General features: G+C 43.0%; 1 protein-coding gene across 3 annotated transcripts in view; it reads left to right on the forward strand.

Annotated features, from left to right (window-relative positions):
- The window catches only part of PRKCB (protein kinase C beta), a 388,313-nt gene that overhangs the window by 317,395 nt on the left and 48,419 nt on the right, over positions 1-22,499 (forward strand). For all 3 annotated transcript variants that reach the window (XM_032157135.1, XM_032157134.2, XM_032755926.2), the window contains one exon: positions 5,490-5,663. In XM_032157135.1, the coding sequence (XP_032013026.1) occupies positions 5,490-5,663 (174 nt within the window). The remainder of the gene's footprint in view (positions 1-5,489; positions 5,664-22,499) is intronic.

A 22,499-nucleotide genomic window follows, 5' to 3' on the forward strand; every position in this document is an offset into this window, starting at 1 on the left:
TTCAGGGTCTCTTCACCACATTCTGTACATTAAGACAGCCACAGTGCCTGCCCAGATTCAGAGACTCTGGCTTTGATTGGAGGAGTATCAAATATTTGTAGACATGTTTTAAAACCTCTATAAAGTATCACTTCCTTCGTGCTATGGGGACAGCTCTCAAAATGTAACTCCAAGAGAGGACAGAGAGATTTATGTCGAAAATGAAAGCTTGATTAGAATACTAAGAAGAAAAGGAAAGTTTTCTCTCATCCTATTAATGACTGCTGAGAAAGTGTTAGGAAAATCAGGATGGAAGGGTTCTGTCAGCTTTACCTATTGACATCTCCTAGCTACCTTATTAAGTGAATCAATTTTGATAATATCTGGTGATTATACTCAAGATAGGAAGAATATGTTTATTAAAATGCAGACTCCCAAGTCACAGCTCAGAGCTCCTGAAGGAGAGGGAGTGCTTGGAATCTGTATTGTAAGCAAAGACCCTCAAGTGATTCTGACATAGGCAAGAGGCGCTGTCCTTTATAAGGACTGGAATTTTCCTTGTTTTAGGTCACATACTGACATGATGCTACTTGGCTTCATGTATTTTAATTATTATTAAGAATTTGAGCCACCTTTGTAATAATTTTGTTTTAGGGATCTCTAAGATACATAATCCATTCAAAGTAATATAAGTAAAAATAACTTTATTAGAGGGATATAAAGCTTTCTAACAGAAAATGGCTAAGCCTCATGAGAGATTGGAAACTGAAAGCAAGGCCTCTGCTTGTTCTCTTACCTTCTTTGTTTTTTTCCCCCCCACCTCGAACATCTATTTTATTCCTCTTTGCCTGCAGAGTGGTAGAAAAGGACCACGCTAGGCTGAGTGTGGTGGCTTACGCCTGTAATCCCAGCACTTTGGGAGGCCTGGATGGGCAGATCACTGAAGGTCTGGAGTTTGAGAACAGCTGTGGCAACATGGTGAAACCCCATTTCTACTAAAAATACGAAAATTAACCAGGTGTGGTGGTGGACACCTGTAATCCCAGCTACTTGGGAGGCTGAGGCAAGAGAATTGCTTGAACTCAGGAGGAGGTGAACCAAGATCATGCCACTGCACTCCAGCCTGGGCAACAGAGTGAGAATCTATCTCAAAAACGAAAAACAGAAAACAAAACAAAACAAAACGGACCACTCTAGGAAGATCTGTGTATTCTCTGTTGAGGGACCCAGGACTGACTCCTCGGAGTACCCTAATTCAAATTCTTAGGAGGGGGAATCTGATTGGCTTGGCTCAGGTTGAGGAACTTACCTCTGATCCAATCAGCTGTGACCAGCTGTGTCCACTGCTCAATCAGAAGGTTCTTCTAATAACACAGAGTTGGAAGAAGTGAAAGGCATGCTAGGGTTTTCATTTCCAAATTAAACTGCAGTCATTTTTTATCAGGTGGTTACTCTTATTTTCCCTGATCCTTCTTGAAACACTTATTCTAAAACGAGGGTCAGCAAACTATTGGAGCCCAGGCTACTGCTTATTTTTGTAAATAACATTTTATTAGACTACGGCCACACTCATTCACTTGATCCAGACCGTCGCATATTTCCTGTTTGGCCCTTTATAGATAAAGTGTCCTGACTCCTGCTCTAGAATTCAGTTCACTTCTATGTCTAAATTTTTGCTATGCTTTATGCATGTCAGTTCTGTTTTCCTTTAATCAGTATAAGGCATGTTGTTGAGGACAGGGCAAGACACTGGGAATCTTCACACATCCCTGTTTATTGATTTTTAAAACTATCTGTACAAATGCAATAGTATTTCCTAAGATGCGGAGCACATAGCATTGCTGATTTGCAAGAAGATTTCAACTGCTACTTGAGATTGTTTTAGGTGCCAGGTAGTTGTGCTATTAAATAAAATTAAATCACATTATGATAAGGTTATTTTCTTTGTCTTCTTTTACTCTTTCTAATTACTTGAACAAGAAAATCTCATTTGATGACAATATGCTCTCTAACAACTTTCTAATATATTTTTTTCCTTTAACAAGGAGAAGACGCAGAGCCTGACTCAGAACCTTCAGCAGCCAGCAGTGTATGGCTAGAATTTACTGGCACCGCTTTGCTTTTATTTATTTTTATGCTTATCTTCCATTTATGACTTGTGATACTGGCTTGCCATTAATAGTGGTGATATAAAGTTTCCTTTTCAAATTTAGTTAAGTTGAAATGTGACTAGATTTTTAAAATGCTAAGCAAATAACAGTTTAGGTGGCAGCAAGAAATGTGAAAAAAGGGATATGAATGATTGAAGTGCGGAAAAGCCTGAGCTACAGTAACTGACATAGTTACAAAGCAGCCCTGGTGCCCAGAGGAGGTAGTGGCCGATTTGGTCTGAATGGAACTTCCAGATTAGAGGAGGAGATAACAGCCCAGCGGAATCTCAGATTTTCAAAGCAGTGCAAGAGCATGGAAGGACGTCATAGACAGTGGGAGTCGAATGTTCAAAGGAAAAGAAAGAACAGGATGTGGTCATGGAATTGTTTGGCTTTCAAGAGCCACTGAAGGGCTTTCAGCATTCAAGTGGCACAGTCAGAGCTGCATTTTCAGAACAATCATTAGCTGAAGCAAGTTAATCTCCCTGAGCCTCAGTGTGTTTATCTACAAAATGGGGGTAATTGACACAGATGTAGGACGTCCACCTGTGTCCCTGGTGAAGGGGGAAATTCCCAGCCATTCTGCCCTGTCTCTCTTCCATGCAGAAGGCTAAGATGTCCCATCATGACTGCATCTGCACTGAAGGTGTCTAGGGCCCCTCCTTCTCTCGTTTTGGTTGGAGGAGTGGGAGGTAGTTGCAGACATTCAGGATGGTTGGATGGTGCCTTGACCAGTGGTGATGGGTCAGGGAGAGTGTATTAGTCCGTTTTCATGCTGCTGATAAAGACATACCTGAGACTGCGTAATTTATGAAAAAGAGGTTTAATGGACTCACAGTTCCACGTAGCTGGGGAGGCCTCACAGTCATGGTGGAAGGCTAAAGTCATGTCTTACATGGTAGCAGACAAGAGAGAATGAGAGCTAAGCAAAAGGGGAAACCCCTTATAAAATCATCCGATCTTGTGAGACTTACTCACTAACACTAGAACGGTAGGCAGGAAACTGCTCCCATGATTCAATTATCTCCCACCAGGTCCCTCCCACAACACGTGGGAATTACGGGAGCTACAATCAAGATGATATTTGGGTGGGGACACAGCCAAACCATATCAGAGGGTGTCCACTGTCAACGACAGCTCAGCACCAAGCCCTTCTTACTGGGCTCTGGAGTTTCTCAGCTGAAAACTCTTCTTCTTTCCACCTCCGATCCCTCTGCTCGCTTGTCTTCCAGCTAAGTTACCTCCCTGCCCCCTCCCTGCACTTGTCCCAGCCCCAGCTTTCTCTGGAATCCAAGAGCAGGAAGTCCCTGTCTCCATCTGACTCTACATCTTAGGAAAGTGACTCCCTTGAGTCATTGTTTCTGTGTTAGTAAGCATTGAGGAAGGAAAATACAGCCATTGGGTACCGGGGAGAGAACAGAGGGAGGCAGGAAATAAACTGAAGGTGCCCATCCTAGCACTTGGAGCCCTGTCTTGCCATGCACATAAGCAGAGGGTCTGCAAGAGCCACTCAGACTGGCAGCTCTTCTTTTTTATTGTGGTGCTGGGGAAGAAAGAGGTTAATAAGAGTTCTCTTGCTGTGGAAGTGTGTGACAGGGACCCTCTTCCTAAGGTGTCCCAAATCCCTGCATCTGCCTGGCCTTTGCCACTCTGGCTGTGATGAGAGAGAAGATGTGAGGACAGGAGATGGGAACGCTGTGAGCTGGCAAGCTCAGCCCGGAAGCTTCAGTGCATGGATGCATGATCTGGAAGCTTCTGTGCATGAGTTTAGCCAGAACTTTTGCCGCTGGGATAAGAGCTGAGTGGGGTGTGCAGAGCTGCCTTCCTGCTGCTAAGCTTATTCTGTGTGTCACCCCTTCTAGCTTGAGGTCTCTGTTGCATCCTCTGGTCCTCCAGCTGAGTTGGGTGTAGCATCTAATTTCCTCAATCACCTGAACTCTGGCCCTGATTGGTTACCCTTACCCTCCTGAGCCTTAATTTCCTGCAATATGGGATTCACAATGGCACCTACTTCTTAGGATGTTATGCAATACAAATGAGTAACAATAAGTGAAAACCTGGAATTGTTTGATCCGTAGAAAAGTGCTAAAAAATGTAGTGGTGGTTAATATTGTTGCCTGCAAAATATCTGACACAGTGCATGCAGTGAATACTTCAATCTGATTGTTTCTTCCTCCAGGAAGCCTTCCTAGAAGTCCCCAAACCAGGTTAGGACTCTTTGTAATGTGGTTCTGCCTTGTGCTTCCTACAAGGCTTCTTGAGACAGTCTGCTGGTCATTTTTCTCTCTGGCATAATCACAACCAAAGAATGTTCAAAGAATATTCCCCCAGTTGGGAGAGTGGGAGACGGGGTGACACGCAGAAAATACCGATGTGTCTGTGAGCCACACCGGTTAACTGGCCGTGAACATGACCACAGCACAGCTCATAGAAGGAAGCCCCAAGACAACAGGAGAGGCTGCTAAAATATTAAATTAATCATCTCTGTAATTAATTTGCAAAATCTTTCTTCCTCTCTGGAGTTAAGGGTCAGAGAACGTGCTTGTTTCTTTATTGCTGCATCCCCAGTGCTTAGCAGGTTCTTAGTGAACATTAAATACTTGAATTAATAAAGGAACAAGTACCCTAATTTTAGTTTTGTCAGTCATTCACTCATTCCCTCATTCAACAAACATTTATTGAACATGTACTATGAGCCAGGAGCTATTGCAGGCTCTTGGGTTACACCAGTAAATGAAAACAGCAAAGATACTTGCCCTCATGGGACTTACCTCTAGCTAGGCATTGATACATTGCCTGTTACCTCAGAGGGATCAATATACAATCATCTCCCCTGGAACCATCCTCTCTTGATTGAGTTCAGCTATTCAAAGTGCGAGGTCAGGGCTGGATACAGAATCACCCCTGTAATCTTAGCACTTTGGGAAGCCGGGGCAGGGGGATTGCTTGAGGCCAGGATACCAGCCTGGGCAACATAGCCTTGTCTCTACAAAAAATAAAAAATAAAAAAATTAGCCGGACATGGTGGCACTTACCTGTAGCCCTAGCTACTTGGGAGGCTGAGGCAGGAGGATCACCAAGCCCAGGAGTTCGAGTCTGCAGTGAGCTATGATCATGCTACTACCTTCTAGGCTTCTGTGAGTCATGATCATGCTACTGCAATCTAGGCTGGGTGACAGAGCAAGACCCTGTGTCTGAAAATATAAAAGTGTGAAGTCAATAGAAAACATTACCTGTTGTTTCAGAGTCAACAGAAGGCACCTATACAAAGCTAAGTGTGGCTACAAGTGAACACCAGCTGCTTATAACTGGCCCCCAGACTCCTTCCAACTGCCCTGACATGCTTGCTCTCTTTCCCAGGTCATGCTTTCAGAACGAAAAGGCACAGATGAGCTCTATGCTGTGAAGATCCTGAAGAAGGACGTTGTGATCCAAGATGATGACGTGGAGTGCACTATGGTGGAGAAGCGGGTGCTGGCCCTGCCCGGGAAGCCGCCCTTCCTGACCCAGCTCCACTCCTGCTTCCAGACCATGGTAACTTGTCCCATGGCCCTGGGTATTCCACCTCCAGGGCTTCACCAGGCTTTGGCCAAAGCTATCTTAGCAGCACCCACCACAGAGATACCTGCATCCTTCCCTTTCTAGACACAGAAGGATGTAAGGCCCAGGGAAGTCAGCTGAGAGTTCCGAGGTTGCTACTGAGAAACGCTCTCCCCTGAGGCAGATGCTGTCTCAACTTAGATAAAGGAACTCAGGCAACTGGTTTTATAATCAACAGAGCAGGGCCTTTCTCTGACAGCAAGGGGTGACTTGGGGACAGGAGCTGGGTGAAAAGGTTCACAGCTTGTGGCTCTAGATGGTTCCATTCAGCCCTCCAGCCCTTTGGATAAATGCACAAGTACATCTCTGCAGGTTGCCTGAGGCCTTTGCATGGGCCTCGTTGGAGGGAGGATGTTGCCTGAGAACACAGCCCTCGAGGACTGTCAGGGAAGGTACACAGTGTCCTGGGAAGGAGCTAGTGAGTTCAGAGCCATGGCTGCCAAGGTGAGAAGGGAGCACTTGTCCATTTACCCATTTTCTGCTCTTGACTGTGATTTCAACCCTATCTGCAAGAGCAAGAGTCCCTGCTTTAAGCAACCTCTTACCTTTTCCCTGTTCAAATTAGACCTTGGTTTCCATACCCAAGGACGGAGAGGCCAGAGCCCAAATGTGAAGGGGTACACAATTAATTGATGCCTTTTAGGTTTCTCAGGGCCAATGACCTGGTGACTTAAGATGTTTTGGGGACTTTTCAAGATTAATTTTGACTCTATCCAGTTCTTAACTTACTGAGTAGAGTGACTGATTTTAGAGCCCAACCCGTATATGAGATGGGACACTATAATACTTTGCATCTAATTTGATGTCTTTAGTGATTTCCCTCTCTCTTTAATTCTTTTCTTTCATCTGTTCTATTATCTGCTGAAGATATCCTGGGCTGTGTGACCTGTAGCATTTTCACAGTCTGGGTTTCACTGACTGTACAGTTTTGGGGCACCTCAACACGTTTCCTCTGTCTTCTGTATTTCGTGCAATTGGTAGCTGGTTCTGGAGGCTTGGTCAGACTCAGCTAGGATCTCTTTGGCAAGACCATAGATGATGACCTGTTCTTTCATCTGAAGTTGTATAATGGCTGGTTATCTCTCATAGTGAAGTTGGCAGCGACTGACGTTGTCTAGATCTGTTAATTCATTAGGAATGGTAAAATGGTGATATCCTAATTCTATCATTTATTTTTCATTTACTAGTGAGAATGCCTTTATAAAGAAGGGCCTCCCTTCACCTATTACTTAGTTCCCTAGTGGTATAGTTCCTGTGAGAAAGGCAGGATAAATGCTTGATTCTTTCTGTTTATTTAATATTTCTCAAGATAATAAATTGGTTCACTATTGTGCTCCAAGGGTGGCTAAAGTTGGCTTTTTTTTTCTAGATGGGTCTGGCTCTGTCTCCCCAGCTAGAGTGCAATGGCATGATCATGGCTGACTGCAGCCTCGATCTCCCATGCTCAAGTGATCTTCCCACCTCAACCTCCCTAGTAGCTAGGACTACAGGCACACACCACCATGCCCAGCTAATTTTTGTACTTTTAGTAGAGACCAGGTTTCACTATGTTGCCCAGGCTGGTCTTGAACTCCTGGACTCAAGTGATTCACCTGCTTTGGCCTCCCAAGGTGCTGGGATTACAGGCATGAGTCACCATGCCTGGCCAAAGTTGGCTTTTAAAATAAACTGTTTTGAGTGGAAGAAGAGACAATAGAAAGAAAAATATTAAGTGAATGACAATTTACATCATGCAATGGAGATTTGGCAAAGACCAGGAAAGGGGTCCAAATCTCTAGTCTTACCATAGGGATTTAAGGCCTAAAGGTGTTCAAGTGGTGATAGAGACAAGGCTGGGATTTAAACCTCTAGGCTCCCCTACTCCCCTACCTTCTCCCTTTTCCATTGGTTATCCCCAAATGGATTCATTGACATCATCAGGCAAAGGACAGTCTCCATCCAGTAAATCAACTAAGAAAGGGACCTTGTGCCCAGCAAAGAGGCTGAGCAGCAGCAGTTTTCCATTTTAGTTGGATATGTTGAGAGTGGGAGAAATGAATCATGGGTGACTAATGTTCATTGTGGTGTCTTTGTTTGTGGTTTATTGTTTTAAAAGTGATTAAATAGAGTAGATTTGAGATTATTCTCTTAATATTGAACCATCCCACTCACCTGTATTTCAATATGCTTTCTGGAATTAGAGAGTAGGGGCTGGGTGTACATGGAAATTTTGCAGAAGTCTGCGTCCCCTCCAGGGAGTGTCATGTGCCAGGGAAGAGAGACTGAGAACCAGGAGAGCCTAGAACACAACAGCCCAGTGGATTTGGGTCTTGCATGGTGACATGATTTGGCTGTGTCCCCACCCAAATCTCATCTTGAATTGTAGTTCCCATAATCCTCATATGTCATGGGAGGGACCAAATGGGTGATAATTCAATCATGGGGGCGGTTACCTCCATGCTAGTTATGATAGTGAGTGAATTCTCACAAGATCTGATGGTTTTAGGAGGGACTTTTACCCCACTTCGCTCTGCACTTCTCCTTGCTGCTGCCATGTGAAGAAAGACACGTTTGCTTCCCCTTCTGCCATGATTGTAAGTTTCTTGAGGCCTCTCTAGCCATGCTGAACTCTGAGTCAATTAAACCCCTTTCCTTTATAAATTACCCAGTCTCAGGTATGTCTAATGGACTAATGAGAATGGACTAATACACATGGGAATGAAGGCCTCCCCATGTGGAGACCAATGCAGAATCTCCCCAACCGACAAGGCTAAGGATGGAACAGATTGCTTTCTCAGTTGTTGAGGGTCTGATGAAGTCGTTAACCTATCTCTAGGGATTGTATCGATTGAAAGAAAAAAGTGCTTGGGGAGACGCACTCACTGCAAGCAAGAGACTCTGGGATGCCAAGTGCAGTTGGCTGAGGGAAGAGCAGATCCCCTTCCATCTCACCTGCACTCTGCGCATATGCTCATTGAGTGAAATGCTCCAATTTAAATTATTTTTTCTCACTTTTTTTTGGGCTAAGCACATATATTTTAATGTTGCATAAATTAAATTTATTTTCAAAGACTTATAATAATGCCTACTATATGTGAGGCACAAGGCAAACAATTTTAAGTCTCATGACAACTTAGATAGGTTCTGTCATCATTCCCATTGTGTAGACCAGGGGACTGAGGCCACACAGCTAGTATATTTCAGGGCCAGGATTTGAACCCAGGCAGTCTGGCTTTAAGGAGTTTTGCATTTAACTGCTATGCTCTGACATCTTTTTAAAAAAAATTATGTATATGTATATGTATATGTATATGTATATGTATATGTATATGTATATGTATGTGTATGTGTATGTGTATGTGTGTGTGTGTATGTGTATGTATATGTGTATGTGTATGTATATGTATGTGTGTGTATATGTATATGTATATGTATAAGTATATGTATTTTTAGAGACAGGGTCTTGCTCTGTGGCCCAGGCTTGAGTGCAGTGAAACAATCATAGCTCACTGCAGCCTTGGACTCCTGGGCTCAATAGATCCTCCTGCCTCGGCCTCCCTAGTAGCTAGGACTACAAGCATGCATCACCATGCCCAGTTAATATTTAGAAATATTTTGTAGAAACAGGGTCTTGCTATGTTACCTAAGCTGGTCTCAATCTTCTAGGCTCAAGCAATCCTCCTACCTCGGCCTCCCAAAGTGCTGGGATTACAAGTATAAGCCACCGCACCCAGCCTGAGGTCTTTCGAGTGTGGATCACCCAAAGACCACTCCAGCTGGCACCCCTGGGTTAGAATCCCTCCTGCAGGCCTCTCTCCAGGCTCCACCAGGAGCCTGTGCTCTAATCTAGCCATGGTCACCTCTCACCTGTTCAGTGAAGCCACATTACCTCCACCTCTTAGCTTCCCTATCTCTGCATAAAACTTGATGTTCCATCTGAGCCTCTACCATGCATGGGTCTTCAACAACGTTGCTTCATTCCAGCCTCACAAAAATCTTGCAGTGAAAGGGATTATCTACTGTCCCATTTTGCAGGTGAAAGGATTGAGGATCAGGGCTGCATGGTAGTTCTTCTTCAACACAGCACTGGGTCATTGGCTCATTGAGCTCAGAGCCCAAGCTTTTGTTAGTACAGCATGTTGAGTTGCCACCAAAATGGCCTTGACAATGATGATACAAGCAAGAACAAAAAGCAGCAGCTAACAGTAATAGGTTGGGCACTCTACTCAGCACCCTAGCTGTATTATCTCATTTTATCCTCCTGATACCTCTATTGGAAAGGTACTATTACTAACTTTAATTTACAGACAAGAATGCTGACATTCAGAAAGTTAAGTAACTCATGCACTGTCACGCAGCTGCTAAGTAGTGGAGCTAAGATTTGCTCTGCAAGACTCTAGAACCCCAAACCTGGAAGCCTTTGCTAACCTACCTGTGCCTTAACTTCACATTCCTGGTTTTGGCTTATAGAATATTTTAACTTTACAGCCAGGCACAATGGCTCACACCTGTAACCCCAGCACTTCGGGAGCTGTAGGCAAGTGGATTGCTTGAATCCAGGAGGTCAAGACCATCCTGGGCAACATGGCAAGATCCCATCTCTACAAAAAATTAGCTGGGAGTGGTGCACACACCTGTAGTCCCACCTACCCAGCAGGCTGAGGTGGGAGGATCAACTGAGCCTGGGAGATCAAGGCTGCAGTGAGCCATGATTGCATCACCACACTCCAGTCTGAGCTACAGACTGATACCTTGTCTCAAAAAAATAAAATAAAATAAAATATAAAATATTTTCACTTTTATGATCACATCTAATCTTCACAAAAACACTATAAGTATTATGGTCCACATTTCTACTCAATGGAAACTGACCCCCAGAAAGATGAAATGGCCCAAGTTCCACAATTGGTAAGTGGCAGTTCCAGGGCTTGAGCTCAGGTTTTCTAATAGCCCTTTAGGTGTTTTTTTTTTGTTTTTTTTTTTTACACTATGAAAGTCACTCCGCTTATCCTACAGGGATATTGCAAGGATTAGATAAGATTTTATCCATGGGAATGATTATTAAAATTTAGGGAGCACTGCATATACATGAGGCAAACCATCGTTATCACGACTAAAACGAGCAGGAAGGTGACACCTCTTTCTGGGGATATCCTTGAAAATGGTCATCTGGCTCCTGCTCATTTTCTAGCATTGCATGGCCTGGATCTGCAGAGCAGGGCTTCAGAGGAGGCAGTGGAGCTGGAATAGGCCATATCCCTAAAAGGGCATTACTGTCTGTATACAGAGGGTACTAATGCTTATTGATTATTTCAACAAAGACTTATTCACTGAAATAATTGTATCAGGCCCCATTGCATCACCATGATGAGGTACAAAACAGATAAAGTCCCTGTTTCTTTGGAATTTACATTCTCTTGGGGGAGACTGATAATAAAGTGTAATAATGACACAAAATAAAGAGGATGGAGATGGATAGATTGGGGCAGAGAGATGCTATTTTTGATAGGATCATCAAGGAAGGTCTCTCTGATAAGGATGACATCTGAGCAGAGACCAGGTCAAGTAAGGGAGTGGGGCATGTGGCTATCTGGGGGCAGAGTGTTCCAGGCAGCAGGAAGAGTGAGTGTGAATGCCCGCGGCGTGAGCATGCTCTGCGTGTTTGAGGAACAGCGAGGAGGCTGGTGTCGCCCCGGTGGATTGTCATTTTGTATTTTGTGACCCAGAATTCTTTTTGAATCAGCTACCTTTAAAAAAAAAAGAGACAAATCCAACATAACATGCTGTAAATTTGATGTTTTTCTTTCTAGAGACTTAGAATTTTAAAGATAAAAGATTCTTAATAGACTTTTAAAAAATCTCAAAAGTGGCCAAAATACTGGATAAAAGTGAAAGAGACAACCAGCAATGTACAAAACCATTTTTTAAAAATCAATTTTAAAATGATGCAAATTCGATTTTTAAAAACTTATTTAAAAAAGCAAAGTTACATCAGAAATAATCTTATATTGGAATAAAAATATCTTTCAAACATATGCACAGCACAGTGTTAACAGAAAATGTAGGATATTAAATCCTATTTAAGATATTATTTTATGTGTGTTAAAATTGAATATTCACATGGAAAAAATCAGAAGGGGGCATAAACAAATCAAAATATTGATTTGATTTAGGGAGGGGTCTGTGGGTAAGTGCCTTCTTTTTGAACTTACATCATTTCAGAAGTAGTTATAATATAGCTGTTTAAGTTTTTTTTAATGTACCACAAGATGGCAAAGTTAATACCCAAATAGATGCAAAAGCTCCCAGAAGGGGGTTGAGTTTTCAGAGATTTGCTCATTAGAAGGTTTAGGCAAATTGTCCTAGAAGCACAGATAATAAGCCTGTACTCCACAGTCAGGTGAATCTGGATCTGTAATTACTTGCTAGATGACCTCTAGGAAGTCACTTAACAGCCCTGAATATGGATTTCATCATCTTTAAAGTGGGCATCATCAGGGAGGATTAAAAGAGATGGTGAATAAAATATAATAAACATGAAATAGAGGTTGCCGGCATTATTAGAGCTGGACTGGAGGTGCACCTTGCTGCATAGGCACAAAAGAATTATGTTTCTTCTATTCCTTTTGCAGTTTTTCTCAGGGACAATTGTCAGCCCGGCACATTCAAGCAATTTCCCAACTGCCAGTGGGCACAGGCAGTTAAGTTTCTTTAGCAAAACATCTATTTTAACTGTTTTCTTTTCAATTGAACATATGCACCTCTTTTTTTTTTTAAATAGAATTAGATTTTATGAGTCATTGAAGGACAGAAGTTACTTCCTCCCCAAATTTGCTGCCATGGCCCAGCAATAACTCAGTTGCAAGGCATGCTGGGAGGAACGTCAATTCAGAATGCAAGAGAGGACAGGGAGGGGGTGAGGATTATTCCCACTTGTGGAGTGGACCCCTGATGGCCCAAGAATGAGCCCTGAGAATGTCCCAGGGTTCCTGGTAACTCGGGCTCAGCTCTGGGCTGGCAGCAGTACCCAAGGATGTGGTTGGACTTAAGGGCATTGCTGCAGGTGGCTCTGGCTGTTGTCTCAGTCAGCAGTGATCAAGTTGTAAGAAACAGAACACCCCTTCTCCTGCCCCCCACCAAGCTGGCTCCAATAGCTCCAAAAAAACAGAGAAGACTTTTTTGTTTTTTGAGACAGGATCTCCCTTTGTCACCTAGGCTGGAGTGCAGTGGTATAATCATGGCTTACTGCAGCCTGGACTTCCTGGGCTCAAGCAATCCCCCTGCCTCAACTTCCCGAGTAGCTGGGACCACAGGCATGCACCACCAAGCCTGACTAATTTTTAAAATTTTTTTTGTAGAGATGGGGTTGAGACCTATGTTGCCCAGGCTGGTCTCAAACTCCTAGGCTCAAGTAGTCCCCATACCTCAGCCTCCCAAAGTGTTGGAATTACAGGCATGAGCCACTGTGCCCAGCCTGGAGAGGATTGTTGATGAGAAATTAGTTAATGCATGCAATGTACCTTATTCAGGTGATGGGTGCCCTAAAAGCCCTGACTTGACCACTATGCAATCTATGCAGGTAACCAAAAAAAAAAGGATTTTATTGGAATGAAACCACCCAAAGACAAAGGTGTACCTGGGCCTCATGAGGAGCTAGAATCTGTAATCCTAAAGCAGTCTAGAATAGATTTCTAGGTTTCTTTGTCCTTGCTTTCTTTGTTTCTCCCTGCTCCTGGTAAACATGCCTTCTTTAGCTCCTTGCAGTTTGCCTATCTGGCAAATTCCCTGCATTTCAGATCATAGTCCTGGGAAAGAGAATCTGGTTCGTTCAGCTTGGGTCAGGTGTTTATTCCTGGCCCAATCAGCTGGCAATTGGCTACTACTAACTCACTAGGAACCTTTTAAAAGGAGTTATATCTACAGAGAGGGAATAATTGGTGCTCATGCCAGGTGAGAGGCACCATCTTGAGTCCAAGGAGACTAACTGGATTGAAGCAGGACATAGTTATAGCCTAGTGGTACAAACATGGCATCATTGCCTCCCAGGAGAGGAAACTGGTGAGAGCTTGGCAGGTGTTAGTGCTTTAGCCAACTAAAGCCATCCAAGGATCTTGAGTACAGGAAATGAATCAGAAATGCAACCTAGGCAAATAGAGCTGGGGCAGGTAGGAATAGACAGCCTTATGCACTCTGTTTTTTTGATGGTGGCTTTTGCATATTCATTCAATAATCAAAGATCTGTGGAATTCCGAGGAAGAATAGAGGTAGTTCTAGCCTTTGAAAACTTTGGCCTCTATGTGGAGGGACAAGGCTTAGAAAGCTGAAAACAAACAAACAAAAAAGCTAGAGGAGCATCAATTGCTTGATTCTGGCAGTGATTGCAAGGCTATAAAATACAGAGGAAAGAAAAGTTGTGTGTGAACACGTCACTGAGTGCACACTTACTTGGGTAAGGCTTTTTGAGTCTGCATGAACTTGACATGCGTCATCTGATGTATCTTGGCAACACCCCTACGAAGAACAAGCTGTCATTACCCCCTTTTGGGAAGTTAGAGACTGTAAGTAACTGACCCAAGGTCTCAGAACAAGTATCCAGTATAACTGCGACTAGAACCCAGGACTAGCTGATGCCAGAACCAGGGCTCTTAACCACAGCACTGCACAGCCTCTCTGGAGAGAAACAGATGGTTCTGAGCAATAAAGGGATCAGCTTACAGACAGGATGAATCCACAGACCAGCTTGGAAAATCATTAAAGATCATTAAATAGACAAATTCTTGCAGCAACTCCCCTTGGAGCCTGGTACATAGAGCTGCCCACGTGGTCGGTTTTCTCTGTTCATGGTATCTGATTAAAAGTGGCAAGTGTCCCCCTGGCAGTCACCCAGGCATCATGTTACACTCCACTTTCAGCTGACTTGGGGGAAGATTGTCTCTTTGAATTCCCTTGCTTCCTCTGGAGACCTCCAGGTGAATTCTGTACCTCCCACCTAGTCATCATTTTAAATTAGACTATCCTCATACTCATGTTCCAAATTTGGGAAATTCTAGCCAACCATTTTGCATAATGTAGTGACAGACAGACATTTAGTTTTATTTATTTACTGATTATGAGAGATTAAGGAGAAAGGGAATTTTAAATTACCTGAAGGCACTTGAAGCTTAGAAGGCAGCGGTAATAGCGTAATGAAGAATCACAATAACAATGACAATTTTGAAGAAGCCCTTTAAAGTCAAGCAGACTAGCCAGTTTGAAGAGAAAGATGGTGAGTTTGCCTTTCCGAGCTTTTAATTGGAGTTGACGGTGGAACACCCACGTAGAAACGTCCTGTAGCCAGCTGGAGCTGACTGGAGCTCAGGAGAGAGGGAGAGGATAGAAATATAAGTCAAGACTCATCAGCCCAGGGAGATGAGAGTTGAAATTCTGAGCTGTGACAAGTTCTTCTTGGAAAATTGAGTAAGTAGGAGAGAGCCAATCTGGACTTCAAGTCGATACGCAAGAAATACTTTTTTTGATTTTCATATATTAGAGTCCAACAAATAAGCCCTAATCAAAAAACACTGAGTGTGGTGATAAGGAAGATTTTGCAGTAATTTCAGAGGAGGAATGGGGAACAAAGGCAAATTTAAGGGTGCTATGGAGGGGAATAATATGTAAGAATTGGAGGCAGTACGTGAGTTCCATTTAGTTAGCTGAAGCCCCCATAGTTCACTCTTTATGCCTCTCATGAACTTTCTTTTATCACATTCTATCTTATTTATTTATTTATTTACTTTTATTTGAAACAGGGTCTCACTCTGTCACCCAGGCTGGAGTGCAACGGTGCAATCACTGCTCATTGCAGCCTTGACCTCCTGGGCACAAACCATCCTCTCACCTGAGCCTCCTGAGTAGCTGGGACTGCAGGTGTGCGCCACCATGCCTGGCTAATTTTTTTATTTTTTGTAGAGCCCGGGTCTTGCCATGTTGCCCAGGCTGGTCTGGAACTTCTGGGCTCAAAAGTGATCCTCCCACCTCAGCCTCTCAAAGTGCTGGGATTACAGGCATGAGTCCCTGTGCCCAGCCACATTCTATTTTAGATTAGGGTTTGAATTAGTTGTATATTTGTTTTAACCAAGATTCTGAATTCCCTGAGGGCAAGCCTGAACCTTATTCATCATTTTCATCCTTTTAATGCTTGCCTAATACCATGACTTGCAAAAATAAGCGCTCGATAAAAGTTCTAAAGCTCACTTCTCTGCTCCAGATTGGCTCTGGATTGCCTCTGACAATGTTTTCCAGATTTTGATGTTGCTTACTGTGGAGTGGGAGATGAACCTGGTGGTACATGAACACATTGCATTTATTTTTAAAATAAGTCATTTAAAGGATTGATGTACCAGAGCCAGACTGGATATTGCATAAAGATGATGGACTCCAGATATGCATTTCTTTTCTACAGAGAGGATGAATTTCCATTTATGACTTTGGTATGAAATTTAAAATTTTTAAAATAATTGTGTTTAAGTTTTTTTAAGTGAGTTAATAAAAATACTTTTAAAATAAGTCAATTTTAGTAGAAAAGGCAGACAAACGTAGTAAAGATTTTTTTCTTTTCTTTCTTTCTTTTTTTTTTTTTTTGAGACAAGGTCTCACTCTTGCCCAGGCTGGAGTGCAGTGGCACGATCTGGGCTCACTGCAACCTCCACATCCTGGGATCGAGCCATTCTTGTGCCTCAGCCTTCCGAATAGCTGACATTAGAGGTGTGTGTCACCACACCCAACTAATTTTTGTATTTTTATTAGAGATAGGGCTTCACCATGTTGGCCAGGCTGGTCTCAAGCTCTTGGCCTTAAGTGATCTGTCCACCTTGACCTCCCAAACTGCTTACAGGTGGGAGCCACCGCACCCGGTCCAGATATGTACTTGTTTTCTACAGAGGGGATGAATTTCCATTTATGACTTTGGTATGAAGTTTAAAAATTTTAAAATAATTGTGTGTAAGTTTTTTTAACTGAGTTAATAAAAATACTTTTTAAAAATAAGTCAATTTTAGTAGAGGAGGCAGAGAAACTTGGTAAAGATCTTAAAGCCGGTTGGGAGACAAGTCACGTCTGGGTGGATGGTCTTAGGCAGTGCATCATAATCTGGTCTTACCCTACCTTTCCCCCTTTTTCTTTTATATGACTCCATGAATTTTACTCCCCCTCTCCAGCAATAATAGCCATCAAATCAGGAGCGTAAGTGCTTAGTTGTATTTTCCACAATATATGTTAAAACAAATACAAAGCCATAAAGGTGAAACCATCATACATCCATGGACTACCTAAAATGATCTCCTACCCATTTTGGGAAACACGGCCATTTAGAAATTTATCTGGCCCCTGTCCCTCGCCTGGGAATCCTTAACATCTGGCACCGTGGATTATCCACAGAAACATCTCTGGCAATAGAGTTGCTCCTGGCATAGAGTGGGCATCATTAAGTGTTTGTTCAGAAATAAAAGGGCAGTGAGATGCCAACCATAACATTTAATAGCTTAGGCGCTGGTGTGTTGAAGCCACATGCTAAGTACAGTTCAAAGATGATAGATCTTAGGGTTTCCCTGCATATGGTTAGCGGCAGAAACATACCACAAAACACGACCTTACCCACAGTGGAGCGATCCCCTGATGTGGGGATTCCGACTAATGAGTTCGGGGGGCAAGCTGAGTTCTTCCAAGCAGAAAGCAAGCAAGTGAAATCTCTCTCTCACTTACTTCTCTCTCTGTGGCCAATGCCATCTGCTAGCTTTAAAAATAATTTTTAAAAGCAAGTGTTTTGGTTCTCTTCAACGTGCAGCAAAGACAGATGCTATTTTTAGGCTTGTTTTCTATTTAAAAAAAAAAGCCAAAGAACCAGGGGCTGGGTGTCAGCAGTTGTGGCTTACGGTCTGCATTTTGCCACCAACTGGTATGTGACCTTTTGGCAAATCTCCTATGCCTTGGACCCTGAGAACATAAGTGATCATTTCACCTCCTTTTCTCATTAGACATGTTGAGAGGGTGAAGTAGTATTGGTCTGAGAAATAAAAACCATTTTCTAAAAATTAGTCAGCGTGGGCAACATGGCAAAACCCTGTCTCTACAAAAAAATACAAAAATTGGCCAAGTGTGGTTGTGTGCACCTGTAGTCCCAGCTACTGGAGAGGCTGAGGCAGGAGGATCACTTGAGCCTGGGAGGTTGAGGCTGCCATGAGCAGAGATCACGCCATTGTACTCCAGACAGGGCGACAGAGGGAGACCCTGCCTCAGATAAAAAAAAAAACACAAAAAAACCAAATAATTGGTTAACTTGTGCTCTCCTGTAACCTGCCAGCTTCTGTCTTGATGTACCGCTAAATCTCCATGTTCCTTCTCTCCCCTCCTGGACTGGAAGCTCTTTGAAGGGAGGACACATCCACACATCCATACAATGTCTAGCTCAGAACCTTTCACACAAGGTGTACCCACTGGAGGCAGCATCATGAGGGGTTGAGAGTGTAGAGTCTGGAACCAAATGCCTAAGGTTCAGATCCTGGCTTTGCAGCAACTTATCAGCTGAGAGACCACTGGCAAGTTACTTTCCCTTTCTGAGCTTCAACTTTCTCCTCTTTAGAAGGGAGAGAAGTAGAGGGACAAGTGAGACAAAATATGTAAAGCATTCAGCTCATCACGTAGTAAGTACCCGAGAAAGCTTAATTTCATTATTATTGTTGTTATAATTATTAGGCACTCCCACATTTGATAAATGCACATGTGACTGTTCATATAAGATAAAGTTCTATGTGCTGTATGGAAGATTTTTTTAAATGGTGAATTAAATGTTTGTTATATGGCCAGCATCATGTTAGACACTCTATACATGTGTCCTTGTTTAATGTTCTGTGGGCAAGTGAAAAATGTCCCGTCTACAGGTGAAGAGAAAGCCCAAAATTAGATTAAATAACTGCTCAGTGTTGCAGTTAGTAAGTAGTGCAACAAGACTTCAAATACTGTATTGACTTAAAAGGTGAAATCTTTGCTTCACTTTCCCACCACCTATTGTCCTGGTTTTATAGCCCCTCACAATAGCTTTGCAACTTTTGACAGCAAGTCACCTTTTACATTGTGACTCAGCCATAGCAACGTATAAATATAACCAAAACATACATTCCACAAAAAGTACTTAGTGGTGTTCTGTGCAGCATGCACTGATAATTTCCATTTCATCATTTCATTATTTTTCTTTCTTCTTCTTCTTCTTTTTTTTTTGAGACAGTTTCACTCTGTTGCCCGGGCTGGAGTGCAGTGACACCACCATGGCTCACTATAGCCTTGAACTCCTGGGCTCAAGCGATCCTCTTGCCTCAGCCTCCTGTGTAGCTGGGACTACAGGTGCTCACCACCATGCCTGGCTAATTTTTTTTTTGGTAGGGGCAGAGTCTTGCTATGTTCCCCAGGCTGTTCTCAAACTCCTAGCCTCAAGTGACCCTCCTGTCTCGGCCCCGCCAAAGTTCTGGGATTACAGGAGCCAACCACCATGCCTGACCTCTTTTTTCTATTCTTTTTTTTTTTTTTTTAAGTTGATCATGACCCACCAAATTGATTTAATCATCAATTAAAGTGAGATACAACTTGAGTTTGGAAAACACTCGTCTGGCTTCAATACTCAGGCAGTGCTGCCAGGACATCTCATTTTCATCACATTTACAGTTTGCAGCCCTGTGTATGTTTCATTCCAGCCCTTCAGTCAGTCTGTTAGAGATTATCGAATATGTTATCCTCATTTTATAAACGAAGACATCAAGGCTCAGGGATATAAAATGGTCTTCCCAAGCCTCTCCAGTAGTCAGAAAACGTGGAGCCAGCATTTTGTTTCCAACCTTCTGACTGTATGAATGGTGCTTTGGAGACCCAGTAACTCCTGCTGCCTCGAGGATCACCCATTTATTCACTTAAGTAATGTGTATTGATGGCTCGCTTTGGCCAGGCATGGTGCTGGACTGTTGGTACACAGTGGTAAACAAATTTTACATGGCTCCTGGATTTGTGGAACGTTCAGTCACATTTGGCATTAGTCCGTTTCTTTCAGAGTGAGACCCCAAACCTTTGTATTAGCCTCCGTGACCTTACATGATGAGTCCCTCAGCACCGCCCTGGGCTCATCTCCTACGCTGTCCCCCTTCTTCTTTCTTCTCCAAGCACATGAGGTGTGCTCTAGCCTCAGGGCCTTTGCACAGCCTATTTCTCCGCCTGGTAAGCTCTCACTCTAGATACCTGCATAGTTGCTTTCGTCATCTCCTTCAAGTCTTTGCTGAAGGATCGCCTTCTAAATAAGATTATCCTGAATACTTTATTGAAACTGGAACTCCTTTCTCCCATCTCATCCAGCTGGTACTCCCAATCCTCCATACTTCGCTCTGTTTTTCCCCCTTGGCACTTGTTAATCTTTTAACCTTCTATTTTTATTTGTATGTATTTATTTATTTTTTGAGACAGAATCTCACTCTGTTGCCCAGGCTGGAGTGCAGTGGTGTGATCTTGGCTCACTGCAACCTCCACCTCCCAGGTTCAAGCAACTCTGCTGCATCAGCCTCTCGAGTAGCTGGGACTACAGGCACACACCATCACGCCCAGCTAATTTTTGTATTTATATTTAGTAGAGACAGGGTTTCACTATGTTCGCCAGGCTGGTCTCCAGCTCCTGACCTCAGGAGATCTCCTCAGTCTCCCAAAGTGCTGGGATTACAGGCGCGAGCCACTGTGTCCGGATATCTTTTAACATTCTATATAATTTATTTATTATGTTTAGCATTTATTGTCTTTATCTGTGTCTACCTGCTAGAATGAAAGATAAAGGCCAGGAATTTTTGTTGGTTTTGTTCACTGCTCTATCCTCAGCACCCATCTATAACCTGGTACCTAGTAGGACTCTATAAATTCGTTTTTACTTGAATAGATAGATGAAATAAATAACCATCAAGTTCAGAATATAATTAACAAATTATGATGTGGTCAGAGATTAAAAAAAGAAAAGAAAAGAAAAAAGCCCACAGGCTTTCATGAAAGAGTATAACGGCAGACCTAATTTAGATTGGGTGGGTTAGAGGAAGTGACTTTTTTAGGCTGAGAACATAAGAGGGACTTCAGTTCCCAAATTTGTTAGCGCAGACTCTGCCATTGCAAGCCAAAGGAACGTAGCGTAAAGGAGAGATTTCACTCAAGCAGAAGTCTCTAAGAAGAGATAAAGTGATTCATTCATTCATTTAGCAAACACCCTGTGATGAAAGGAGAGAAGCGAGTCACAGATTGGTGTTGCCCAAGGGCCAAAACACACATCTGACTTATTTAATCCCAGCAACATCACTGAGGTTCTACTATTACCTCCTCTTGACAGATGAGGAAACCCAGGTGTTGAATAACTTCTCCAAATACATCCAGCTATTAAGAGACAGAGCTGGATTTCCAAATGAAGTGTCTTTGGCACCAAAGCTTGTGCCCTTTCACTCTCTGGGCACCTGCTATGTGCTAGTTGTGCTCTCAGGAACAGGGCTTACACCGCCAAGAAGGGCATAGCACCTGACTTGAAGAAGTTCACAATATCCCTTGAAAGACATGCTGAAAAACTTCCCTGATTAGGACACAGATTTTTTTCTGGCCCCAGTTCTTTTACTTCTGGACGTGCCTTCCTAGGTAACTGTTTTTCAAACCTTGATAATTCATCTTTTTGTTTTTGATAGCCACTGTGTTATCTGTTGGTGAGTACCTCAAAATTCAGTGGCTTAAAACAGCAAAAGCATTTATTATCTCAGGTTCTGTGGGGCAGGAATTTGAGAATGCTTTACCTCGTTGATCTGGCTCTGGGTCTCAAAGGAAGCTGCAGTCAGATTGCCAGCTGGAATTTTAGTCATCTGAAGGCTTGTCTTGGTTGAAGGATCTGTTTCCAAGGTGATTCTCTCACAGGACTGGAGTTGGTGCTGGCTGTTGGCAGGAGGCCTCAGTTCTTTGCCAAATGTACCTTTCCATAGTACTGCTTGAGCATCCTCATGGCATGGCAGCAGGCTTCCCAAAAAGCAAGTGATCTGAGAGAGAGCAGGGTGGAAGCTGTAGGTCTTTTACATGCTACTCCTGGAAGTCATACATTGTCATTTTTGCAATATCCAATGGGTTACACAGGTCAGTCCTATTCATTAGGGGAAGGTACTACACAAGAACATAAATACCAAGAGATTGAAACATCACTGTGGGCGGGGGGAGCATCATAAAGGCTGGCTACTACAGCTACCTATCACCTGTAACATTATTTACTTAATATTCTCCACTTTTTATTAAAATCAGCCTTATCCTAAACAATAATATCAGTTAAGTCACAAGAATAATATGCTAGTTATATTTTCCAGCAAAAAACAAATATAAACTTGTAATTATTATTATTATTATTTTTGAGATGGATTCTCACTCTGTCACCCAGGCCGGAGTGCAGTGGCATGATCTTTGCTCACTGCAACATCCCCCTCCCAGGTTCAAGCGAGTTTCCTGCCTCAGCCTTCCGAGTAGCTGGGATTACAGGTGCCTGCCACCATGATTCGCTAATTTCTGTATTTTGTTTTTTTTCAGTAGAGATGGAGTTTTGCCATGTTGGCCAGGCTGGCCTTGAACTCCTGACCTCAGGTGATCTGCCCACCTCAGCCTCCCAAAGTGCTGGGATTACAGGTGTGAGCCACCATGCCTGGCCAAAGTTGTAATTATTAATGAAAAAAATTATCCGTGTATCACCTATGCTCACTTGCGTAGTTCCAGTGACACAAATGT

Source organism: Hylobates moloch, unplaced genomic scaffold, assembly GCF_009828535.3.
Source record: "Hylobates moloch isolate HMO894 unplaced genomic scaffold, HMol_V3 SCAFFOLD_6, whole genome shotgun sequence".
NCBI classification, from domain to species: Eukaryota; Metazoa; Chordata; class Mammalia; order Primates; family Hylobatidae; genus Hylobates; species Hylobates moloch.